Raw genomic sequence first — 26373 nt, forward strand, 5'->3', positions numbered from 1 at the left:
CAAAAAAACCCGGGCACTTTCGCTGCGAGACGCGGGGGAAAAATAAGCAAGAAAAAATAAGCAAAAAAACCCGGGCACTTTCGCTGCGAGACGCGGGGGAAAAATAAGCAAGAAAAAATAAGCAAAAAAACCCGGGCACTTTCGCTGCGAGACGCGGGGGAAAAATAAGCAAGAAAAAATAAGCAAAAAAACCCGGGCACTTTCGCTGCGAGACGCGGGGGAAAAATAAGCAAGAAAAAATAAGCAAAAAAACCCGGGCACTTTCGCTGCGAGACGCGGGGAAAAATAAGCAAGAAAAAATAAGCAAAAAAACCCGGGCACTTTCGCTGCGAGACGCGGGGAAAAATAAGCAAGAAAAAATAAGCAAAAAAACCCGGGCACTTTCACTGCGAGACGCGGGGAAAAATAAGCAAGAAAAAATAAGCAAAAAAACCCGGGCACTTTCGCTGCGAGACGCGGGGAAAAATAAGCAAGAAAAAATAAGCAAAAAAACCCGGGCACTTTCACTGCGAGACGGGGGGAAAAATAAGCAAGAAAAAATAAGCAAAAAAACCCGGGCACTTTCGCTGCGAGACGCGGGGAAAAATAAGCAAGAAAAAATAAGCAAAAAAACCCGGGCACTTTCGCTGCGAGACGCGGGGAAAAATAAGCAAGAAAAAATAAGCAAAAAAACCCGGGCACTTTCGCTGCGAGACGCGGGGAAAAATAAGCAAGAAAAAATAAGCAAAAAAACCCGGGCACTTTCACTGCGAGACGGGGGGGGGGGGGAAGCAAAAAACCCCTTCTTCTAGCGGCCCCCGCGCGCGTTCGTGCCCGCGCTCGTCCCTTCAGCAGCAAGGGAGGGAAGTCAGAGGGCGAGGGATGGAGAGAGAGAAAGAAGGGAAGGAAGGAAGGGAAAGAGGGAGGGAAAGGGAGAGGGGGGAGAGAAAGAGAGAGAGTGAGAGATGCTCAGTGAGCCTTTCTTTGAAGTTGCCTTTCTTTCTCTCTTTATTCATTCTTCTTTCTTTCTCTTTCATTCTTCTTTCTTTCTCTTTCATTCTTTTTCTCTCTTTCATTGTTCCTTCATTCTTCTTTCTTTTTCTCTCTTTCTCTTTCATTCTTTCTTTATCTTTCATTCTTCTTTCTTTCTCTTTCATTCTTCTTTCTTTCTCTTTCATTCTTCTTTCTTTCTCTTTCATTCTTCTTTTTCTCTCTTTCATTCTTCTTTCATTCTTTCTTTTTCTCTCTTTCTCTTTCATTCTTCTTTCTTTATCTTTCATTCTTCTTTCTTTATCTTTCATTCTTCTTTCTTTCTCTTTCATTCTTCTTTCTTTCTCTTTCATTCTTCTTTTTCTCTCTTTCATTCTTCTTTCATTCTTCTTTCTTTTTCTCTCTTTCTCTTTCATTCTTCTTTCTTTTTCTCTCTTTCTCTTTCATTCTTCTTTCTTTATCTTTCATTCTTCTTTCTTTATCTTTCATTCTTCTTTCTTTCTCTTTCATTCTTCTTTCTTTCTCTTTCATTCTTCTTTCTTTCTCTTTCATTCTTCTTTTTCTCTCTTTCATTCTTCTTTCATTCTTCTTTCTTTTTCTCTCTTTCTCTTTCATTCTTCTTTTTCTCTCTTTCATTCTTCTTTCATTCTTCTCTTTTTCTCTCTTTCTCTTTCATTCTTCTTTCTTTCTCTTTCATTCTTCTTTCTTTATCTTTCATTCTTCTTTCTTTCTCTTTCATTCTTCTTTTTCTCTCTCTTTCATTCTTTCTTTCTCTTTCATTCTTCTTTCTTTCTCTTTCTTTTTCTTTCTCTCCTTCCTTCCTTCCTTCCTTCCTTCCTTTCCTCCCTCCATTTCTTGCTTTCCTTTTCCTTCCTCCCTTCTTTCCTCCCTCATTCCCTTCTTTCACTCCTTCCTCTCTTACTCTCCCCTTTCATAAGTTTCCTTGCTTCCTTCCTCTGTTCCTGTCCCTTCCCTCTTTCCTTCCTTCCTTCCCACCCACCCTCCGTCCATTCATTCACCCATTCCTCTCTTGATCGCCCCTTTTACGGTGCCGCTGACAGCTAGCTCCCCACCACCACCGGGCCATGGAAAACTGGTCTAGCTTAAAGCCGGTCCCTGGTGCAAAAAAGGTTGGGGACCTCTGTCCTACAGGATTGGGTGGCAGAGAAGTTGAAAGTTTGCCATGTTGATTGTTTTGGGTAAAAAGAGGAAGGGAAGGAAAGCTCTCAGCTTATCATCTTTATTAAGTTCTTGTAATGTCTACATTTCCTGACTTGGCCTAGCAAGGTCAGAAGAAACATCAGCTTTAATGATTTATTCATTCTGCACTCCATTTCTGAGACCATAGAATAAATAGGATTTCTACATCCACTTTCTCTAATTCTAGTCCTATCAAAGGATGGTCAGAGGCTTCCCCCAGAAGGAGCAAATAGGCTTGTGGGCCAAAGTGCTGACCAATAGGACCTTCTAAGTGTTGGCATTAAAACTTTCTTACTTGTCTGATTTTAATTTTTCTGCTTGCAGGCAAATTCGGGATAGGAGCCGAACTTCCTAGTTGGCTTCCAGTTGTCTCGGTGGTGTCGGTGTTTAGAGCGAGGATGGCTCCAAAAAAGGCCGCTGAGAAGAAGATGATGATATCCATAGAAGCGAAGCAGGAGATCATTAATTTGCACGAAAAAGGGACTCGTGTTGTTGACCTTGCGAGGAAGTTCCAACGCAGCACATCCACCATCTGTACAATCCTGAAGCAGAAGGACATCCTTAAAGGTGTTAAACCAGCAAAAGGAGCGACAATAATTTCCCAACTCAGGACGTCTGTTCATGAAGAGATGGAGAGGTTATTGCTAATTTGGATAAAAGAAAAGGAGCTGGCCGGAGATACAATAACAGAGGTGGTCATCAGCGAGAAGGCTCGTGCGATATTCGCCGATCTGAAGAGCAATGAACCATCCTCGTCGGGAGATCCAGATGAGTTCAAGGCAAGCCATGGGTGGTTTGACAGGTTCAGAAAAAGAAGTGGCATTCACTCAGTGGTTCGGCATGGGGAGGCAGCGAGTGCAGACATCAAGGCAGCGGAGGAGTTTGTTGTGCATTTTGCTAGCCTGGTTGAACAAGAAGGCTATGTCTCTCAACAGATCTTTAACTGTGATGAGACTGGGCTGTTTTGGAAGAAAATGCCCCGTAGGGCTTTCATTACTGCCGAGGAAAAGAGCCTGCCAGGACATAAGCCCATGAAGGACCGTCTAACCCTTGCATTGTGTGCAAACGCGTCGGGTGACTGCAAAGTGAAGCCACTTCTCGTGTACCATTCGGAGAATCCTCGCGCGTTCAAGACGCACAAAATCCTGAAGGAAAGACTCCATGTCCTGTGGCGCTCCAATGCAAGGGCATGGGTAACGAGGCAGTTCTTTGTGGACTGGGTAAATCTTGCTTTTGGTCCTACGGTGAAGGAATATCTTTTGGCTAATGAACTCCCCCTACAAGCCTTACTGCTGCTCGACAATGCTCCAGGCCACCCACCTGCTCTTCAAGACGACATCCTTGAAGAATTTCAATTTGTGAAGGTTGTCTTTCTCCCACCCAACACGACTTCAATCCTGCAACCAATGGATCAGCAGGTCATAGCCAACTTCAAGAAGCTGTACACGAAGCATCTGTTCCGCCGATGTTTCGATGTAACAGAGAACACCAACTTGACACTGCGTGAGTTTTGGAAGGATCATTTCAACATCGTTTCTTGCCTTAACATCATTGACCTTGCCTGGCAAGAAGTGTCAAGGCGAAACTTGAACTCGGCGTGGAAGAAGTTGTGGCCTGCTGCTGTTGCACCAAGGGACTCTGCTGAGCCCGAGGGTGAGACCGAGGACATCACCGAGACTGACACCCCATTGGAGGAGATTGTGTCACTCGGTAAGTGTATGGGTCTGGAGGTAGACGAGGGTGACATCAATGAGCTTGTCGAAGAGCATGAAGAACCGCTCTCTACAGAGGACCTGAAGGCGCTCCATGAGATGCAACAGATGGATCTGACCCAAGAGATGAGCAGCAGTGAGGAAGAGATGCAGGAACCACCGAAACCCATTCCTACCAGTGAGATAAAAGCAATGCTAGCGCAATGGGAGAATGTTGTCAGTTTTGTGGAAAAACATCACCCAGAGAAAGTAGCCACGAGTCGTTCAGCAGCACTTTTCAATGACACCTCATTGAGTCACTTTCGGAACATTTTGAAAAGCAGGCAAAAGCAGATGTCATTGGACACATTTTTTACAAAAAGAGCTGCTCCAAGTGAAAGTGCAGAAAGTGCAGCCAAAAAGGCAAAAACATGATTAGGCTAGCTACTGTGTACATATGTAAATTTAAAAGTTTAAGAAAGTTTACAAGTTCAGTTTATTCATTTATATGTACATGTACATTTTTTCATTAAAAACATGTATTTTTGCATAATTTAGACTAACTTTGTGATTTTTTTGAGGGCTGGAACCAATTAAAATGATTTACATTAATTCCTATGGGGAAAAGTCGTTCGAGATAAGAGCTGTTCGACTTAAGAGCACAGGTCCGGAACGAATTAAACTCGTATCTCGAGGTACCACTGTATAGCGTTTCGCGAAGATCGAGATGGTATCAATTGCTGAAAAATCGCAATATAGCGATTCGCAATGTTCGGGATTGCGAAACTCGGGGGATCACTGTATACCATGTAGAAAGACAGTCAATAAAATAAAACAATAAAATAAAATAGATAATTTAGAATTTAAAAAAAAATATTCAAGATTATGCAAAGTCAGAAGAATTTGAGGATGCAGAGTTCCCCAACCTTTCCAGCTTTGTGGACCAGTGAGGGTGGGGGGGGAAAGGGGATAGTTATACACAAGTGGCCAGCAAACATGCGCTCACCTACTTGTGCAAATGAGGATGGGTGCATTTCCGCGGGTGGATTCTGAACGCCCCATGGCCCAGTAGTGAGCCATAGTCCAGGGATTGGGGATCCCTAATGTAGATGCTTTAAAAAAAATTGCAGTGCTATGTTTGATGTTTGTCTTTTTACTGGCTTTCTGTCTTATGTTTGTTTTGCGCTGTCTTGCTTTATGTGGTTCAATAGCCAACCTTCTATTCAGCATTATTTTTGAACCTCTCTTTGATTAGACTGTGATCCCATCAGGATTTCGAGTAGGGATGAAGCTTGAAGCAGTAGACAAAAAGAATCCTGCTTTCATATGTGTTGCTACAGTAACTGACATGGTGGACAATCGTTTCCTGGTTCATTTTGACAACTGGGATGAAAGCTACGACTACTGGTAGGAGTGTTTTGATGATAGAATTTTAGAGATGCTATCCTTTATCCACTCCCTCTGTCTTACATTGTCATTTTCTATCTAATTAGGATGGTCAGGGTTTTTTTTAAAATCACTTCTCTTGTATGTATTTTATGTTACAGATCCCCTTAAAGAGATGTAGCTGTTGGTAGCAGCGTAAAGAATAAAATTATAATTTATTTAATTATTTATTTATTAGATTTGTAATGTGAAAGTCAGAAAGAAAATAATCTGAATGTTGGACAAAATTACAGTCTAGAATACAAAAATACTTGAAATCATAGGAAAGTTTTTGAAAACTTTTATGTGGTCCTCCTAGTACAGTGGTACCTCGGTTCTCGAATGCCTTGGTTTTCGTACATTTTGGATACCGAACAAAATTTTCGGCAAAAATTTGCTTCGATCTCTGAACAAACATTCGAATACCGAACAGCCACAGAAAATTTTGTTTGCTATCCGAAATGTTACTGCCCGCTTAACAGCCTCCCAGACTCTATAGTCTAACCTCTCCAAGCTGCAGGAAGGGTGGGGGCGGCTGCAATACCAGCAGCTTTGGGGGGCTCCTTTCTTCAGTGCTTCGTCTTGTGCACCAACTTTCTCCTTCCCGGCGGCAGAGGTGGTGACAGCAGCGGCTTCCCTTCGAGGAGCAGCAACGCTGGGAACGTCACGTGATGAAGGGAAGCCAGTGGAGCCATCTCAGCAGTTGCCGCCGCTCCACCGGCTTCCCTTGATTACGTGACGTTCCTGGCGTTGCTGCTCCTCGAAGGGAAGCCGCTGCCGTCACCACCGCTGCCACCGGGAAGGAGAAAGTTGGTGCACAAGACGAAGCACTGAGGAAAGGAGACCCCTAAGCTGCCGGTATTGCAGCCGCCCCCACCCTTCCTGCAGCTTGGAGAGGTTGGACTATAGAGCTCCTCAGATTTTTATCCCATAGGAAATAAAGAAAATAGATTTAATTGGTTCCCAGTGAGTCAACAGGGGCTGGGAACCAATTAAATCCATTTCCATTATTTCCTATGGGATAAATTAATTCGGTACTGAACCAAATCGGTTCTCGACCACACTTCTGGAACGAATTGTGGTCGAGAACCGAGGTACCATTGTATTAGGAATTGGATGTGGAAAGGCAGAAACACACAAATAATGAAGCTGCTGACCTTTTGCAGTCTGCCAATGAAGCCTGGAGCATTGTTAAACTGAAAGGCTTGAGAGACATAGGGCACTTCTTAAACCTGATGGATAGACAGTCTATAGAGATTCTCAGTCATCCAGGTCATGGTTGATGGGTAGTCAAAAACTGAGAGTTGTTTCTGCCTCAGTTCAGATGGTCTCCTTCTTTACTTCCATCACCTGCATACTCCATCCAGTAGGGATTCTAGGAAGTGCCATTTCAGGACACAAGGAACTTCTAGGAATCCCAACCACATTACAGATAGCCTTCGGCTTGCAACAGTTCATTTAATGGCCATTATTGACAAAAGTGACTTGGGACCATTTTTCACACTAATGACTGTTGTAGCATCCCCATGGCCACGTGATTTACATCTGGATGCTTGACAACTGACTCATATTTATGATAATTGCAATGTCCAGGGCTCATCCTCTTTTGCAACCTTCTGGCAAGCAAACTGGGAGGAAACAGATTCACTTAACAACCATATCATTAATTTAACAACTGCAGATGTGGCAAGAAAAGACGTAAAATGAGACAAAACTCACTTAACAAATTTTTCACTTGACAACATTTTTTTTTTGGTTCAGTTATAGGTTGAGGTCTATCTGTATGTACAGTGATTGCAGTGGAACAGAAACCAGATTTGAATTAATTTGTCAAGGGGATTGCCTTCCCATGGATTCACCCCCCAGAATGGCTTTCATTTATAAAAGAGCCACCTGGTAGTTCATGGGTTGGCAAGAGTCTCACAAGTCCTTAATATGACATTGTAACAGCTGGAAAACTTTTGAGATGCTTCCAAGGCAAAGCTTTGAAAGGGCAAAGTCGATGACCTCGTGGAAAACTATATTGTAATTCAAAAAATACAAACAACCAGCCTACAATTTAAAGATTAAGTCCAGCACTCTTAATAAAATGAGGACAGAAATATAACTATTTTCAACAGCCAGTTAAAATCTAGGATAAACAAGGCCACACTTATTTATTTAACCATGCCCTATTATGACGTAAACCTGATAAGCTGGCTCTTTAAAAGCTGCAATGGCAGCATGAAATGAACTCCACAGAAAATGTTCATGTTGCACCATCAGTGCTTAAATTTCTATTGGTGAATAGCCTTCCTATCCTCCTCTTCACATTCTTCTCTCCATCTACAAGTACTTTTTCTTCTGGAAAGCAGCTGCGGATTTAGGTGGAAGCAAAAAACAGACCATTTAACTTTTCTCAGCAGTGTATCCACTCAATTTCCTTTTCATTTTGCCACAATTTTCTCCCTCAGACTGAAGTAAAAGAACCTTTGTTTTTTGGTGACTTGGATGCAAATAAAATAAAAAAAACTGCTTGAGAAAATAACTGCCTGTTTATAATGTGTAATTAATGCATGAGTTTAATTCATTATTGCATTTAACTACGGCACATTCCTAGCTGTGATCATATAGAACTCCAAAGTCAAGAAGTCATTTGTCTCATTCCAACTTACTCTGTTTCTTTCCTGGCTACAAAGTGAAATGACCTTCCCCTCTTAGTTGCAGCCTACAGAACATTCAACAAATATGGATTTTACTTCTAAGGCAATATCTCCCATAAATCAAAGAGAGGCAAAAAGAAAAAGAAAAATCTTTGTCAAGTTTTTTTAAAAAATCTTTTGGAGGTAAAAAGTGAATTGTTTACAAAACGGTTTCCTTTAACAAAAAACATTTATGGCTTATAAAGTTTCTCCTCTGAACACAAGATGGGGCTATAAGATGATCTGTATATTGTAAGATGGGTATCTGATCCTATTAAATATAAACCAACAAAAATATTTAGTTGATAATGTTTATGAACTATCCCAATTTAAAAAATGAACTGTAGCATGGGTAATGAAAAAACACAGGCAGAAATTTTATTATGTTTTGTTTCATAATTCTTAATTAAAAGAAAAAGCTAACTATTAAAACTAGTATTTTGTATATAGTTTACTATTTTATTGTATTTATTTCTACATTTCATTATCTTCTTAACTTGTATCTACCTAGGAAACAGCTTTTTATAGGACAAAGATGTGTAATTTTAATATTCATTTTCCACTTCTCTGTACACCTAAGGTAATTACTAGTGTCTAAAAAGATATTTATGAAATATAATAAATACAATAACAAAATTCAGTAACAATAAAATAAATTAGTTTCAAGTAATAAGAATCTGAAGCTGCATTCAATGATGTGTGAAGCAACCATACAGGACATTCTTTCTGGATTAGAAACTTTAAAAATATAATTTATTTGTTAGATTTTCTTAAATCAAATATTTTTATTAGCAAATATATATTTAAGTCTTTCCTGAATATGTTCTTGTTCTCTCTCTGGAAAAGCATTTTAATATCATAATTAATTTATTCAGTATCAACATTTAACAAGCAGTCCAGATGGTCATATGTGCCCCACTGGCCTTGAACTATAATAGAAAAAAAAAATCTTAATTGCAATTAAGATATTTATAGGAAAGGTACACAATTAACACAATATTTTTTCCTGCAGGTGTGAAGCAGCTAGTCCACATATTCATCCAGTTGGATGGTGTAAAGAACATAGAAAAACACTTGTAATTCCTCCAGGTCTGTATAAAAGCATAACTTTAGAAATGTATTTCCCTCGTTTAACATTTTTAATGAAAAATTATTAGTATGCCACAACTTAAAAATGTCTCAATTTAAGAGTGAGTTAGGTAAAAACAAATAAGAATTCATGATCGGATATTACGATGTGACAAGCTAGTTTCACATGCATTTTGTATACTGGGTCAGTAAAAAGAAAAAGATTTTCACGCAGAACTTACATGAATGAGACGTTCTTGTGAGCAAATGATATATGAAAAAATGAAAAAGTTACCAGGAAGACACTAATAATTAGAAAGAAACCATATAAATTACCAATAACATTTTGTAGTTATAAATTTAGAATGCAGATCCACTTATTGAACAACCTTTACGTAAGCTATAAATATTTAACCTGTAAGTGAATTAATTGTAGTTTCTCAGGAATAAACACTGTAATTTAGCCCACATATATCAATGGCGTAATTCATTGCCATACTATGAGTCACTTGGAAAGGTGATACATTGAAAATTGTTACCTATTAACAGGACACATTTTATCAACATAGGAAACTTGGAATAGACCTACTAGCATTAGCAACTTTTCTCCCATTATAGCATTTAATATAAATTAATCCTCGGCGATGGGCGGCATATACAAATCTAATAAATTAGTATTATTAGTATTATTAGTATTATTAGTATTATTAGTATTATTAATATAATTTAATACAGTTTATTTAAAGCATTTAATATACTGTATTTAATATAAAACATACATTACAGAAATATTGTTCAGCTGAGGTTTGCTAAGAAATGTCTTTACCTGTGAATATCTATTACCGTGTTTACCCAAAAATAATATCCCATCTTATATAGTCTTTTGCCACCAAAAAAAGGCACCAGGTCTTATTTTCAGAGGTGGTGGTGGTTTTCATCCACTGACTCACCTCACTTGCGTGCGTCACCCCCAGCCTCCTTTTTGCTATCAGAGGCCTTCAGGAACTTCTTCTGAGACAGACATTAGTGAATGGCAATTCCTGGAACTCCTCTATATTAACTATGTCAATGTTTCCCAACCTTGGGAACTTGAAGATATTTGGACTTCAACTCCCAGAATTCCTCAGCCAGTGGATGCTGGATGGAGAATTCTGGAAGTTCAAGTCCAAATATCTTCAAGTTGCCAAGGTTGGGAAACAATGAACTATGTTGACTAAATCTGTGAGGAGTTGTGGATCACCCATTACAAGGCAGCGTAGCTCATGTTTACTTTATTTCTTTTAATTGAGGTCTGACACACAGTGCTTTGAATACATCCAGTATATGATATATTTAAATCTTGTATCATTATTTATCAATTAGACTACCCTCATGGCAAACATTTTTCTTGGGAAAAATATTTGGAAGAAACCAGTTCTTTACCTGCACCTGCTAGAGCTTTTAAACTGGTAAGAAACATCTATTGGTTTTTTCCATATTTATTCTGCTTATTATCTACCATTACTATTGCTGCTGTGATCGATATTAATATCTAACCATATGACCTTGTTACTTTGACTTTAGGTAATATTTCCCCCCATTTTTGGAATTCAGCGATAATTGGTCCTCAGATCAGATCTAACACCCTGACAGATCTGGGAGGAGAGGGCCAAAGTACTGCTCCTTGCTCCTCCCTATTGGCTCAGGAGGGCCTGGTTTGCTGTCAGTCTGTCAGCTTTGGAGAATCCCGCCAACAGAGTTGTCGCTCAGCCAGGGATTGTTGGTCCACCTGGACCTCCGGTGGTACCAACTGACTGCCTGATGCAGAGTGGTGCACTCTAAAGTGCCACAACATTCTAGACAATGTTATTCAGACTCTCCAGGCCTTCAGCAGACTGCCAACAGAATTAATTTATTCGGCCACCTGGAATTTTTTTTGCTCAAAGGAGGGGTATTCCTCTGTTGATCTGTCTATTGCCAACATCATCAATTTTTTTCAGCATCAGCTAAACAAGGGACTTGTGGCGCTCTCGTCCATTTTGTCCTGCGGTTCGCTGGACTCCATTCCGTGTTGCGCAGGATCTTTAAAGGAGCTGTGAGTTTGTGCCCTCCTGTTATTCATTGGTACCCGACGTGGGACCTTTCAAAGCTCTTTCACTGACAGGAGCGCCCTACGAGCCCTTGAGGACCACTTCGCTTCACCATCTCACCTGTAAAGTGGCATTTCTAGTTGCAGTTACCTCTGCTAGCAGGATCTCTGAGCTTGCTGCCTTGTTGGTTAGGGTGAGGGATCTCTGTATATTTCATTCTGATCAACTGCACTCTACATTTGTCCCAAAATAAATTCTAATTTTCACAGAGGCCAGGAAATTGTCCTGCCCAATTTTTAAAGCAATTTTTAGAGAGACAGTGGCACACACTTAATTTTGGGAGGGCTCTGAATATTTACTTCAAGCGCATTTCTACGCTGCATAGAACAGAGGTGCTTTTCGTCTCTTTTCCACCCACTTCCTTGGGACAAAAGACATCCTCCTCCACCCTGGGGCCCTGGCTGCATAGCATAATAATGAAGGCTTATGACCTGCAGTCCTTTGCCACAACTAACCTGGGTGACAGCGCACTCAACCCGTAGCACTGGAATGATGGCGGAGTAGTCTACTCAAGAATCCATCGAGGAGATTTGCCAAGCGACCACTTGGGTTTCACCAACTCCCTTTATCTGCCACTACAAAATTGACGTTTTTGCATCGCCTGAAGTGGCGTTTGGTCTAAAATTCTCCAACATGTGTTACCATAGATTGGGGAAGCCAGCCAGACTTCCAATAGACAGATTGCTTTGGTAGGTCCCATTCTTGGAAGTTAGTTCAACTCACTATGGGGAAGGGTCATTGGTCTTACCTGATATGCCTCTTCTCATAGGGTGGAGCTAACCTCCAATCCTGCCCAAAGTTTATCTGGTCTGGACATCAGGACATCAAATTGTTATCTTCTGCTTTGTTCTGACTTTGGGAGCTACATGCCGAGTCTTCGTCAAAGAGGGGGAATTAGGGCAAGAGGATGAAGATATACAATTTGAAAGACTCAGTCCTTATTGGCTGAAGGGATGGTGTCATCCAAGGGTGAAATGCTCCCAGTTTGCTTGTGCCTGCCAGTTGTAAGAGAGCCGGTCACGAAGGGAGTATGAGGCTACACCCACCCACCCAGATGCCACCATTTGCATTCTTTTACTCTCTGCGCATGTACAAAAGGCTTTGTGCATGTGCAGAAGGTAAACGAATGCAAATGGTAGTGTCCAGGCAGGTGGGCAGAACCTCACACTCCCTTCGCGACTGGCTCTCCTATGACCGACAGGCACAAGCAAACCGGGAGCATTTCACCTTTGGTGTCATCCATTCTTGGAGGTTAGTTTCACCCTACGAGAAGACCAATACTCCTTTTCGTTGTTGTCATAACTTTGTCACTAAATGTAAGTTTACTTCTACCACTTTGCTTCCTGAACAAACACAAGAGAAAAGAGGACTTGTTAACTACGAGATCAGTGATGGCGAACCTTTTTTCTCTCGGGTGTCAAAATAGTGTGTAAGTGTACTATCACGCATGTGCAAGTGGCCACAGCTATAATTTAGTGCTTGGGGAGGGTGAAAACAATCCCCCCCCCAGGGGCCCTCTGGAGACTGGAAACAGCATGTTTCCCAATTTTTGGTGGGCCCAGTAGGCTTATATTTCGCCCTCCCCAGGCTCCAAAGGCTTCCCTGGAGCCGGGGGAGGGTAAAAATGCTAGGACAATGTCTCGCATGCCAGCAGATATGGCTCCACGTGCCACTTGTGGCACCTGTGCCAAAGGTTCATCATCACTGTACTAGATACTTGGCTTATTTTTATTTATTTACTTGGCTTATATGGCTTTCAACCAGATTAAGAGCAATATATCTAAACATGGTTTTTTAAATGCACAGTGATACACCTATTTATGAACTTAATTCATTCCATGTCCAGGTTCTTAAGTAGAAAAGTTTGTAAGAAGAACTATTTTTTTCCATAGGAATCAATGTAAAAGCAAATAATGCGTGTGATTGGGGAAATCACAGGGAGGGTGGAGGCCCCATGGAGACTTCTCCCCGCCTTTTCTGGCCCCGTTTCCTCCCAGGAGATTCATAGAGAGGCCCCATGCAGACTTCTCCCCGCCTTTTCCGGCCCCGTTTCCTCCCAGGAGATTCCTAGAGAGGCTCCACAGGGGCTTCTTCCTGCCTTTTCCGGTTACAGTTTTGGAGGCTCGGGTTTGTAAGTGGAAAATGGTCCTTGAGAAGAAATCTTGAACACCCGGTTCTTATCTAGAAAAGTTTGTAAGTAGAGGCGTTCTTAGGTAGAAGTACCACTGTATATTATAATTACATAAATGTTAATATAAAATGGAGAAATATTCAAAAGAATAAAACAATTTCTTACTTTGGGAAGGATAATTACAATGAACTAGCCTCGATGGCTTGATAAACAATCACAATTTTCACTAATTTCCTGAAAGCCTTGAGGGAGTGGCTATTTTGGTATTGGAGCTGATATTCATTGATGGGAAGAGGCAACAACTGAGAAGACATAATTTCATGGTCCCTGAAGATGGCAGTCTTTGATAGAGGGACACAGTCTCCTACATCTTATCAGAAAGACAGATGTTGCTAGGAGAAGATGATTCTGCAGAAACCCAAACTTTGAATCATATCAGATTTTTAAATGTGATAGGTAGCAACCAGAAATCAACCACTGTAACTCCTAGAATAAAATTGTTATGTGGGTACCATGAAATGCACATATAACTTGGCTTACTGTATTTTGGAACAATTGCAGCTTCCAAATGCTCTTCAAGGGCCATTTAGACTGTATTTTAGGGTGAAATAGTATTGGTTCAAGCCGGTTCACAAGAACCGGTAGTAAAAAAAAATGCTTTAAAAAGTTTTTAAAAGGTTCCGACGATCAGCTGTGACAATCGGCTGTACTGCGCGATCATCTAGACTTTAAAAAAAAAGCATTTTTTTACTACTGCTTCCAGCAAATAGGTAGTAAAAATGCTTTTAAAAGTTTTTTTAATAGTTATGATGATCAGCTGTAACAATCAGCTGTGCCGTGTGATCATTGGAACTTTAAAAAAAACTTCTTAAAGCATTTTTTTACTACAAGTTGCGACAATTAAAAATACTTTTTAAAGTTTTTTTAACATTGGCCACACCCACTTGACCCCATGACCTCCCCTCCCCATAACGCACACCCACAAACCCATGCCTACAGAACAGATAGGGAAAATTTTTGAATTTCACCATTGCTGTATTCCAATATTGTAGTCCAATTAAGAAATCACTAACGTATGAGTGAGTGAGTAATACTTCCCATTTCAGAAAAGGTCCCAACTTGGAACACAGAGTTAAATTGTGCCAGGTCTCTATTGGTCACAGTTACTACTTGTTTTTGTTTTTTTTTAATCCAAGGGATCCCAAATTGTCAATCAATTTTATCATAATTTTATATAGTTAAACATTTTATAGAATTCATCATCATTGGTTCCTTTCTTGTGAAGTGCATAGAACAGCGAGCTTCTTCCAGTAAATACTATCCTCAGCATAGAACATTGTGGTATAAATAATAGATACAAATTAAACTAAAAGTGCTTTCCTCTGTTGTAGAAACTTTCTCATGGATTTCAGAAGAATATGAAACTTGAAGCTGTTGACAAGAGGAATCCTGCACTTATCAGAGTAGCTACTGTGGTTGAAACAGAAGATCACAGAATTAAAGTAATTTCTATTACCTGCTGAACAATTATAAATGATAATAGTATTATACACAATACTTCTTTGGTTTCTCTGTTCACTTCATTGAATAGGAGAAACATAACTTCATCCTTTTGAATTTGTCCCCCAATCAGATAAAGTCTATAACAATTTTAAATTCCATCATTAAGTATGAAAGTGTTGTTTTTTTTAAAAAAATTGTGGTGGACTGATTTCAGACATATTATTTACCAGCTTTAATTCATCAGCATGTGATGAAACATGGTGCTCTCACACATTCACAAGGAAACACTATAAATTTGCACTCTAAATCTCCAATATAAACATAATCAAGACCAAAGCAGTTTCTTTCTGTCTTTAATGGTTTGTATGGATTGTGAGGTTTCCATCCTGTAGAGATACCATATTACACTTCACTCATAATTGCACTGTTAATTTGTGCTGTCAATAGTTGAAGAAAGAATCAACTGTTTTCACTGTTAATCCAAATGTGATTGTACCAGCTGTTTCCTCTACTATACTAAGGTGAAGGAGGTGACACCTTAGTTTGTTAATTTGATAAATTAACCATGGTTTGTGATTTCAGACCTACAAAGTCAGTCAACATCATCATGACTTATCTTTCTGATAACCAGAATTTATCATATATTTTGGACTATAAAATGCTTCAGATTATAAGATGCACCTAACTTTTGGGGAGGAAAACAAGAAAAAAAATCTGGCTCTGCCTCCCAGCAATTCACCTTCTTGCAGCAAACAGCAAACAGCCTGGTCAGCTTCAGCACAGCCTGATTTAGCACGAGCAACTGATTGGTGGTTGGATATGCCTCCCGGAATACAGCCTATCGGATTGTTCCAGACTGTGGGGATTGCCACTGCCCATTGGCATCATTGCAGTCCATCGCCACTGATGCCTATCGCTGCTTCCGGGTGCCCCATATTTGGCTTCCGTGCATCCCATTTTCAGCCCATTTCAGGTGATAGGGAAAATGGAGCATGTGGCGATGGCAATAGGCGGCAGCAGCGATGGGTGGTGATGGGCAATGCCGATCCCTGCAGCCTTGAACAATTGATAGACGTATTCTGGGAGCCAGATCCAATTGCCAGCTGCTAAATCAGGCTGCGCTTAAGTTGACAAGGTAGTTTGCTTCAAGGAGCCAAACATCATTGAAGATTGAATTTGGAAACATCTGAGAAATTTAAACTCATGCATTAAAAATTTTAAAGGGTTTGTTAAAATATAACTGGAATTGTTCTTTTTATTTTGGCAATCTACCATAATTAGTACGAACATGATGTGCTTTTGTGTCATTTTTCTTTCTTTATAAAGCTATAATGTAAAAAAAAAACCCTAATTTTTATTTAAAAAATGAAAGTAGCCCGAAACAACAAGGATCTCAACATTCTACACTTTTGTGTTTTAGATCCACTTTGATGGCTGGGATAGTATTTATGACTATTGGATTGATGCAGATAACCCAGACATACATCCTGCAGGCTGGTGTGGAAAAACTGGACATCCTCTTCAGCCTCCTCTTAGTAAGATAATAAAAATGCAAAAATACAATAAATATTTACCAGTCTGTTTTCTTCTGCCTTGACAAAATAATGTGCTGTGACAGAGCCAAGTTGTGTAGTAAATCATTCATAGAGTGATTGCAAGGTCAATGGAAATCACTGGATATCTAGGGAAACACTTGATAATTGAAGCATCTTAATTTTTTAGGTATTCTAATTTTCAAGAAGAAAAAATGTATACATGTTTACTAAGCCATAACAAGAATTCCAGGTGGATTTCTTCAAAGTTGTAGATTTTACTGAATAGGCAGTCATATTGTTGCAATATAATGAAAATATTTTATGTTCACTTGGACTCTCTTTGGTATTTAAGAAGAGATCAAAGGGGGGGGGGTGTTTAATCATTTGTATTCTAGTGTAGACTTGAGCATTTTATGGCCCACATCCAGGAGCGGGCCATCATTCCCAGCCCTACCAGAATAGGCCGGGAGCGCGCACTCCTTGCGCAAAGTTCAGCTTCTGTGCATGCGCAGAAGCCAAATCTCACGCGAGGACACATGCGTGCGAGATTTCAAAACCCATAAACATAAAAATAAGGTAAGTGACTGCCCGCGCTGGCGCTGTTCGCCTCTTGCTCTCGGGGTGAACGGCGGCAGCACGGGCAGTGGGGGGGAGCCGGCACGAGCGCGGGTGGCGAGGAAGCCGACGAGAGTGCGTGCAGCAGGGCAAACGGCGGCAGTGCAGGTGGTGGTGGGAGCTGGCATGAGTATGGTTGGCGGGGTGAACAGTGGTAGCGCGGGCGGTGGGACAGAGCTGAGTCAGTGGAAGTATGGGCGGCGAGGCAAATGGTGGTAGCGCAGGCAGTGAGGGGGAGCCGGCATGAGCCCAGGCGGTGGGGGGGAGCTGGCGCGAGGGCCAAGGGGCTTGCAGTGGGGGAAGGCAGCCCTCGCGGCAGGGCAGGCCAGGCGGAGGTCCAGGGAAGTGCCGGTTAGCGTGCACGCCCGGCGGCACCATCGGAGCTAGCCTACGCGTTACATTGCCACCACCGGAACCGCGTTCACCACCATTCAGGGTCCAGCCCACCCCTGCCCACATCCATCCAACCTTTTACTTGGGGCAGGTGGACAGGATGATGTGGCCCTCCAGACCCTTTCTCATGTGTCAGCTTAGCCTTAGGAAAATTAATTGCCCACCCCCGTGCTTTGAGTAAATATGAAACTAATGTTGAAGGTGGTTTTTGTATCGTTTGCCTAGGTCCACTGGAATTAGTAGAAGCTTTAGAACAAGGAGGGTGCCCTACAGCAGGCTGCAGGGGAGTTGGACACATAAAAAGAGCCAGGCATATGGGCCATCACAGGTATGTGTTATCAAGAACTGGTGCTTCAGTAACTCAGCAAGAGATGCCCCATTAAAATAAGGCTGTGAATTTGATTTAATTGCTGTCCATGAGATAAAGATGTTGTTGTGAAGAAAAAGGACAGTCAAGTATCCATTTATTTAGATAGTTATGGTGATCCTCGCTCAGTTGTATGACTTTATTGTGACCAGAATATAACACTGATTAAGAGAGTGCTCACCATAGATCAATACTGTTTTAACTAATATGAAGCTCCCTGGCATGAGATTTCTCCTTAGCATTTAGTTAGGTATATCTGCCTGTTGAATATATCCTTTATTTTGTGTGGAGCTGTTAGTTTGATTCCTTAATGAAAATCAAAATCTCAGTCTGTACTGACATTAAAGCTTTAACCTTGTAGCCCCACAATATAGTATTTTTTTTAAATAGTCTTCACTTTATGGATAGTTTTGCTAGCAAAATACATTCTATTTTACTAAAGTTGGTGTGGGATTGGTAGCTTGAACATTTCTGAACATAATGATATGAAAATTGAACTGGAAAAATTGATGCATATTGGTTTATTTTGCACATAAATGTATGCCTCCCCCCATGTTCAATTATTTCAATTTATATAAAAATTATGCTGTTAATTTCAAACTTACATACTTTTTTTTAGTAAAATGGATTTGTTTCATAAAATTAGTTCTCTGGCTACAATGTGGTTGATTTTCAAAAGGATATTCCAAATATTTCTAGACAAATATGTATAAACAGTGACAATAATGGCACATAGCAAGGCCGGGGGGGGGGGGACCTTTTGTGGCAAAAATAAACCAATAAGAACCATTTTTTTCAGTTCATTTATATTTTTCTTATATTCAGAAATGTTCAATTTAGTATATCAAACCTTTTGGGGGGAAATTCCTTAGGGATTTGTAGCCTTAAAAAATAGAAATTGACACGAAATTCAAAAAGGATGGGGGGAGGGGCTTTTTGATCAAAATAAAAATATAAGTCTCAATTTTTCCAGTTCAATTTTCATATCATTATGTTCATAAATGTTCAAACTAGTTTTCCAGTTGAAAAGGTTTTCAAAAAGATCAAATTCAAATACCTAAAAAAATTATTTTTGGTCCGGTCATATACGAACAGAAACAGACTCGAAGTTATGATTTTTTTTTGCCCAGAAAAATATTAGCCACCACCCCAAAAATATTTTTTGATGATCAGCATTGTTAAATTGAGTAAATGAATGCCTAAGATTTTAAAGAATATTTCGGATTTGGAGCATAAAAAAATAAAAAGTGAAAATGGTTGCAAGCAGCCGAGGGGGGGGGGCTTATTTCTGATATTAAAAAACCAATAAGAATCATTTTTTTCAGTTCCTTTATATTTTTCTTATATTCAGAAATGTTCAAGCTACCAATCCCACACCAACTTTAGTAAAATAAAATGCATTTTGCAAGCAAAACTATCCATAAATTGAAAAAAAATTCACAAAAACGGGGGGGGGGGGGCGTGCATTATATCCGCAAAATAAACCAATAAGATTTACTTTTTTCATTTCAATTTTCATATCATTGTGTGAAGAAATGTTCAGACTACTTTCCAAGTGAAAAAAGCTTTCAAAAAGACCAAACATAAGCACTGCAAATGAAGAGTTTTCGGTCCGGGTCAGGGTGACCCGGGAACAGAAGATTTGTAACTTTTTTTGCCCAGCAAAAACTAAGCCCCCCACCCCCCAAAAAAAATTCTCATAGAGAGAACCCCTGAAATGATGAATAGTCATGAAATTTCAAGTTTCAGATATGCAGGGAAAATTTTTTACAGGGACTCAAACTTGGCTTCGGGTCACATACGACCCGAACAGAACAGCAGGGTTAAAAAAGTCTAACTGCATTTGCTTTTCTATCAGGGCTGTCTCTTCCCCTTGGATGGATCTTGACTAGAATACAGATTTTACCTTTTACCTAAATACATTTTTATTTGTATTTGAATTATTCAGTGACCAGGCATTTATATTGATTGTAACTAACCCACTTGGCTAAATTAATAGTTTTGAGGAATTAGGCTTACTGGGTTTCATTTACCGTATATACTCGAGTATAAGCCGAGTTTTTTAGCCCCAAAAATGGGCTGAAAAACACAGCCTCGGCTTATACTCGGGTCATTGACAAAGTCACCACACGAGGGTGCCATTGCTTGAGCCAGAGCGAGGAGGCACCAGCTTTTGTCCCCTCTGGCACGCCGTAGTTCCTCTCCCTAGCTCAAGCAAAGAAGGCAGCCATTTGCAATGGTGAGTCGGATTAAAAAGGCCCCCTGCTGTCAGATTCTCCTCCCCCTCCTTTGAAAGGATTTAAACTGTTTAAAAAATGGTATTTTGTGGTAGTTGCTGTCCTTGCTTGGATAGGATCTAATAATGTGTTATGAGGCAGAGCTAGACAGGAATTCTTTTTCTATCTGTCTATCTTTCTATCTATCTATTTTTCTATCTATCTATCTATCTATCTATCTATCTGTATCTATTTCTTTCTATCTATCTATCTATCTATCTATCTATCTATCTATCTATCTATCTATCTATCTATTTTTCTATCTGTCTGTCTATCTTTATATCTATCTGTCTATCTATCTATCTATCTATCATCTATCTATCTATCTGTATCTATTTCTATCTATCTATTTTTCTATCTAACTATTTTTCTTTCTATCTATCTATCTATCTGTATCTATTTCTATCTATCTATCTATCTATTTTTCTATCTGTCTGTCTATCTATCTATCTATATCTATCTATCTATCTATCTATTTTTCTATCTGTCTGTCTGTCTGTCTATCTATCTTTCTATCTATATCTATCTATCTATCTATCTATTTCTATCTATCTATCTATCTATCTATTTTTCTGTCTGTCTGTCTATCTATCTTTCTATCTATATCTATCTATCTATCTATCTATCTATCTATCTATCTATCTATTTTTCTGTCTGTCTGTCTGTCTGTCTGTCTATCTTTCTATCTATATCTATCTATCTATCTATCTATCTATCTATCTATCTATCTATCTATTTGGTTTTCTATGCTGATAACCTCACAGCAGCTAATGCTGAAGCTCTTCTTTGGATACACTTATTTGTTTGTTTGTTTGTTTGTTTGTTTGTTTATTTATTTAATTGGATTTGTATGCAATCCCTCTCCAAGGACTCAGGGTGGCTCACAGCATATATAAAAACAGAACAATAATGTAAATCCAATTAATGATGAGAAGGAATCCAGTTTTGAAGGATTTTAACTCTTAGGTTTTAGCTTTGTTCCTGACCGAGCTACTTTTTTTACTTTTTAATTTATTGTTAATATTGTTAATTTGTTTACCCTCTTTTAAATTTACAGAGCTAGTTTACTGGTTTTCTTTAAAATAAATATTCTAAAACATGTCTCAATTAATGTAATTTTATTGTTTTCCATTTTTATAAGTTACCAGTAGCCACTGCATTTTCTAACCTCGGCTTATACTCGGGTCAATACGTTTTCCCAGTTTTTGTGGCAAAAATTGGTGCCTCGGCTTATACTCGGGTCGGCTTATACTCGAGTATATACGGTACCTCTTAATAAATTGTGGGCTTAGATATTTTCCTTAAGATGGCATAGAAAATAGCATGTGCAGAGGCAGTCAATAAATACATACTACTTTTATTATTGTATTTTTTGATTATTAGTTGTAGGAAATAACAGCAGAAGGGTGGCTGCTATGACTAAGAATGAGGAACTAAACTACTAAAAGCATGCTTTTATTTAAACCAAAAAATAGCTGTTATAACTTGTATTTTCTGCTACTGTGGTTTGTAATTTAAAGTGGTTATAAATTTGCTCTACGAAAAGCATTGAAATATAAGAGTGAAAGTAGCACTCAGGGAACTAACATAATATTGATATTTCTCCCTGAGCAAATCCACTTTGTCCCTGAACTCTCAAATCAAAATTCCATTTGAATTAACAGAGGCAGGATAAAATGGGCACAGTCATTCACATCAGGCTTCAGTCTACTCTTTTTAAAAAAATCTCTGTTGAAACTTTACTTAAATATACTTTTGGAAATATTCATGACAAGGTGCATTTATGTTGTCAAGTAAATGTCTGAAAGCAGGTTGATCAGTCATTTTCTGATAGCACTATGCTTAAGTTGGATGAAAATGAGCAGTGACAAAGTATGACAGTAATAAACTGAATGTCTTTTTAAATGCAAATGTTAATAGGGACCTCGGGGTTCTATAGTAATAAAAAAGACTCAAATTTGCATACAGATGAATTACTCACTATCTTGTGTTTCTTTGTGAGAACTCCATATTATATGCTATATGGAGTAGAGTAGACGTGCCAATTGTTTTGTAACTTAAGTTGCTAAAGTTATTTAATAAGTTATTGTCAAGTTATTATTATTACAGACACACATACTAACCCTACAATCTACAGTATATGTAAGTGTAAATTATTCACAAAGAGAAAATGACAAAAATAAGAATATTTTCAAGTGGCTGGACCCACCTGTAGTTAGCAATAGCATATACAAGAACCAACATACAAGATTGAATATAGGTAATCTTTGTATTGAACTCAGAATTTTCCTCATAAGTCATTTCAGTTGTAGGTCGAGTCGTCGTGACTAGACTAGACTTTACAACCGTTTTTACAATGCTTGTTAAATGTAGCTCCAAATCAAACTCATCCGATGATTGTTTTTTAAAAAACAAACAAACAAACAAACCCCACCTCATAAACCCTCCATAAGATTGATTGCAGGATGTTGAAATTGATTGTAAATGCAAACCAATTGCTAAATGTCTCATATATGATATTGAACAGTTGTAGTTGTAGTTGTAGGTCAATGATTACCTGAATGGCATAATTTAAATTTTTTGGGGGGAAAATGGACCTTTTGGGGGGGCATTCCACATTTAAACTTCATTATTAAACATTCCGTTAACTGCCATTTTCTTCACCATATTTGATAGGGGCATGTGGGAAAAGGATACTCACTGAACATTGCTTGAGACTTCAGCAAGACATAACAGCAGCTAGGCTTTAATTATACAACTTGTCTTCTGAGTTTTTGGACTTGTACTAGAGCCCACCCTCAGGGAATTTATCCCAAGAGAATGGGTGCTTTGGGCTATTCTGTGTATTCTGTATTCTGTGGATATAAATACCACACACAGAAAAACCCAAAGCACACACTACTAGAGAGAAATTCCCTTCAGTTTGAGTCTGAAAGCTTGGAAGATTAAACTTCTGGTCCTGGTGGCTGACTCAGATTGGATCCTGCTATAATATTGATTTTTATTTTTCTCATTATCCTCTCCAATTTCTCATTTTGATCTTATTCCTGTACTATGTTTTAAGGGAATCTCCTAACAGTAAACCAGCAATATGAAAGCTTTCATGTTTCCATGAAAATAAGGCCTAACTGGAAAATAAGCCTTAGCATGATAGTTCAGGATGCTCGTAATATAAGCCCTACCTCAAAAATAAGCCTCAGTTGAGATCATCAGCCAAATGGATGCATTTAGTACCTGTATTCCCAGAAAAATAAGGCCTAATGGGAAATTAATCTTAATGCATCTTTTTTCCAAGTCTGTGGAGAGGGGCGGCATACAAATCCTAATAATAATAATAATAATAATAATAATAATAATAATAATAATAATAATAATAATATAAAATCCAAACTTATTTTTAGGGAAACATGGAATAACAAGACTTCATTTGGTAGACTTTTAGATATACTATTAATCTGAGTAAATCAAAATCTCTACATCGAGTTGAAAAGACACTTTCAAAATGCAAATACTGTATAACCTTTTAGAAGAACGCCATTCAATCCAAGGGAGACAGATAATGGACAAAGCATTCTAATTAACATTGCTACAATAGTAGTGGATTGATTTTTCTTTTTGTCTTCTATCTATCGGAGTGTAATCAACGAATTGGTGACCTCTTAACATAACTAATGGAATGGAATGGAACACAACACAATACATTATTGTCACTTTGAATGTACCCTAATAGGCATACATTAAGATGGAATTACATTGCATAAGATAGAAATCTCAATAATTTCATGTAGATGTTGAAATTTCACTTTGTTTTGAGAAATTAAGTCTACATTTCAATGAGGTTGGATGGGTCAGGAACAGGTATAGGAGAAAGGCTGATGCATAGATTCGAATATACTGAGGTAAGAGGTTTTACCCTCACATTTGTTCCTATTTTCTATTTTCATTTGGAAGGATTTAATGCATTCATTTTGCATTTTTCTAGTGTTTCTTAGTTTTGCTTAGTGCTCTTAGAAATGTACAGTGCATGTATACTGCAATAAAGTTCTCAAACAGTTAATACAGAAATAATGTGTTTCTTTTGCCTTGTATTGCATTGAAACTAGGAGATAACATTGAGAGCTCTGTTATTCTATTAAGCATGCTTAAGATCTGTGTAGTACTTACTTAAATTTAAATCCTAAAAGCCTGAAAAATCCCTTCTTTAGCAAAATTGCTGTCAAGCGAATTGTATAATTTCTTATTCTTCACAAACATCCAATATTCTTGTTTTACTTGAAAGGGATATCCAATCCCATTTTGTTCAAAGGCTCTGGCTCAGTTTATGGAGTAAATAAATTAACATTCACTTATTAATAAAAGGCTTGTTATATAGAGGCTTGGAGCCTGTCTTTACTCACTGCTTTAAAAAAACCCAAAAACTGGTTAGCTGCAAAGGATAGACAGAATGGAAAATTTATTTATTTATTTATTTATTTATTTATTTATTTATTTATTTATTTATTTATTTATTTAATTTGATTTGTATGCCGCCCCTCTCTGGGGTGGCATACCTTGGCCTCAGGGTACGTATATTCAAGACTGCATACATGTTTGTGCATATAGACATGTGAATCTCACGCAAATGCATACACACAGTGGGCTGAGTTGCTGTATTCATGTTTATCATGTTGATTTTACACCTCATGAGGAAAGCTATTTCAGCAGAACAAAGGCGCTTTCCAAAGTCATAAGTCTAGTGGTACAATACTGATTTTATTTGTCATGAACTTAGTTGCTTTCCCTCCCTCCCTCCCTCCCTCCCTCCCTCCCTCCCTCCCTTCCTTTTATATGGCCAGCTACTTGCTCACCATGACTCTGGATGCCTTACAAGCAGAAAACTACAGTATAAGAAAGAAAAAACAATAATACCACCCCCACCCCTACACACAGTCAAATGAGCCACTTATTTATTTATTTTATTTATTTATTTATTTATTTATTTATTTATTTATTTATTTATTTATTTTGTCCAATACACAATACACATTGAAGAGAATAGACAAGTAGTAATATGAATAAAGAAAAGGATAGAAGAAAAGATAAAAATAGGGGAGATATGTATGATGGCTCCCATCCCACTTTGGGTTCCCAAGTCTTCAAGGCCTTTTGAAAGAGTGTTGAAGTGGGAGCTGGTCTAATTTCTGAATGGATAATGTGCCAAGGGGAGGAAGCCACCACTTTATCAGTCTTTAGCATCACAGGCCTGCTGACTTAGAAGTCTAAGAATTTAACATTGTCTTTTTGCATGCATCTGTTTATCAACCAGTGATGCCCTCATTCATATCATTGAAAACAAATAAATGGGCACACCTTTTTAAGCATAAAATGATCAGGATGAAAAGGATCCACTGACTTTTAAGAAAGTGACAAAATATATATTGATTCTTTGTGGCTGATGAAAGCCAGTAAAATGATAAATGTGTCTTGAAAAGAAGGCATAATGCTTAAATCTTCAAATAATTGCAGAAAAATGGTATGAACAAAAATAGATTAATATGAGAATGAAGGGGTTTTTTTGAATGCACAGCTTTAATTTAAACTTCAAAAACTGAGGGGTTATGGATTATTAAAAATGAGCTAAGCACAAACTAGACTGCTTTTGTGGCTAACATTTCATAATGAATAGGCATTTGGTTAGGACTCTCAAGAGACTTCTGATAATTTTGTCACAGTTAGTGAAATGTGAGAGTGGAAAAATGTCAATAGCTTTGGGAGAAAAAGAAACAGCAGGTAAAATGTTAGGGTTTTTTTTTAAAAAAAAACCTATATGAAGAAAGGTCTTCTTGGGTTGAAAAGAATTAATGTATTTCATGGAATCAAGTGCTTCAGTGTATTGACAAGAAAAATCTTACTGAAATTTTTTATAAACTTGGTAAAAGCTAATGTAAACTAAACTGGGAAAAGAAAAAAAGAAAAGGAAAAAAATGAGAAAAACAACAAAAGAATTGGCTTCCAACCTTCATGATACTGAGCATAAGCTAACTTGGACTCATTTTTATAATTTCCTGACTTCAGAAAAGAATATTGAAGGGAGGCAAGTAGGCAGCAGTAAAATTTTTGGATTCAGTAATATTGTGGTATCTTTGCTGATTTCATAAACAGGGTTATCTTTTCAAAGGTTCCGGGAAAAAGCTGGTTGCTTTTATCTGAAGAAACTAAATTGAGGAATAGAGATACTGAAGATTAGTATCTCATGGAACAATAGGATAGAGATGAGATTTTTAAGCTGTCTTTTAGGGAGCCTTCAGATTCCTGGAGCATTTAATAAGATTCCATGAAAGACTAAAAAAAATTATTCACTTGAACATTGCCAGTTTTCTATTAAGAGCTTTGCCTCTTGATCAGATTGAA

At 38.5% G+C, this 26373-nt stretch overlaps 1 protein-coding gene across 2 annotated transcripts in view; it reads left to right on the forward strand.

The window, feature by feature from the left end:
• L3MBTL3 (L3MBTL histone methyl-lysine binding protein 3) overlaps positions 1-26373 on the forward strand; it is a 136105-nt gene that overhangs the window by 75320 nt on the left and 34412 nt on the right. For both annotated transcript variants that reach the window (XM_070733494.1, XM_070733493.1), the window contains exons 11-16: positions 5116-5267; positions 8979-9055; positions 10397-10482; positions 14686-14796; positions 16218-16332; positions 17566-17668. In XM_070733494.1, the coding sequence (XP_070589595.1) occupies positions 5116-5267; positions 8979-9055; positions 10397-10482; positions 14686-14796; positions 16218-16332; positions 17566-17668 (644 nt within the window). The remainder of the gene's footprint in view (positions 1-5115; positions 5268-8978; positions 9056-10396; positions 10483-14685; positions 14797-16217; positions 16333-17565; positions 17669-26373) is intronic.

This window comes from Erythrolamprus reginae, chromosome 1 (assembly GCF_031021105.1).
Source record: "Erythrolamprus reginae isolate rEryReg1 chromosome 1, rEryReg1.hap1, whole genome shotgun sequence".
NCBI classification, from domain to species: Eukaryota; Metazoa; Chordata; class Lepidosauria; order Squamata; family Dipsadidae; genus Erythrolamprus; species Erythrolamprus reginae.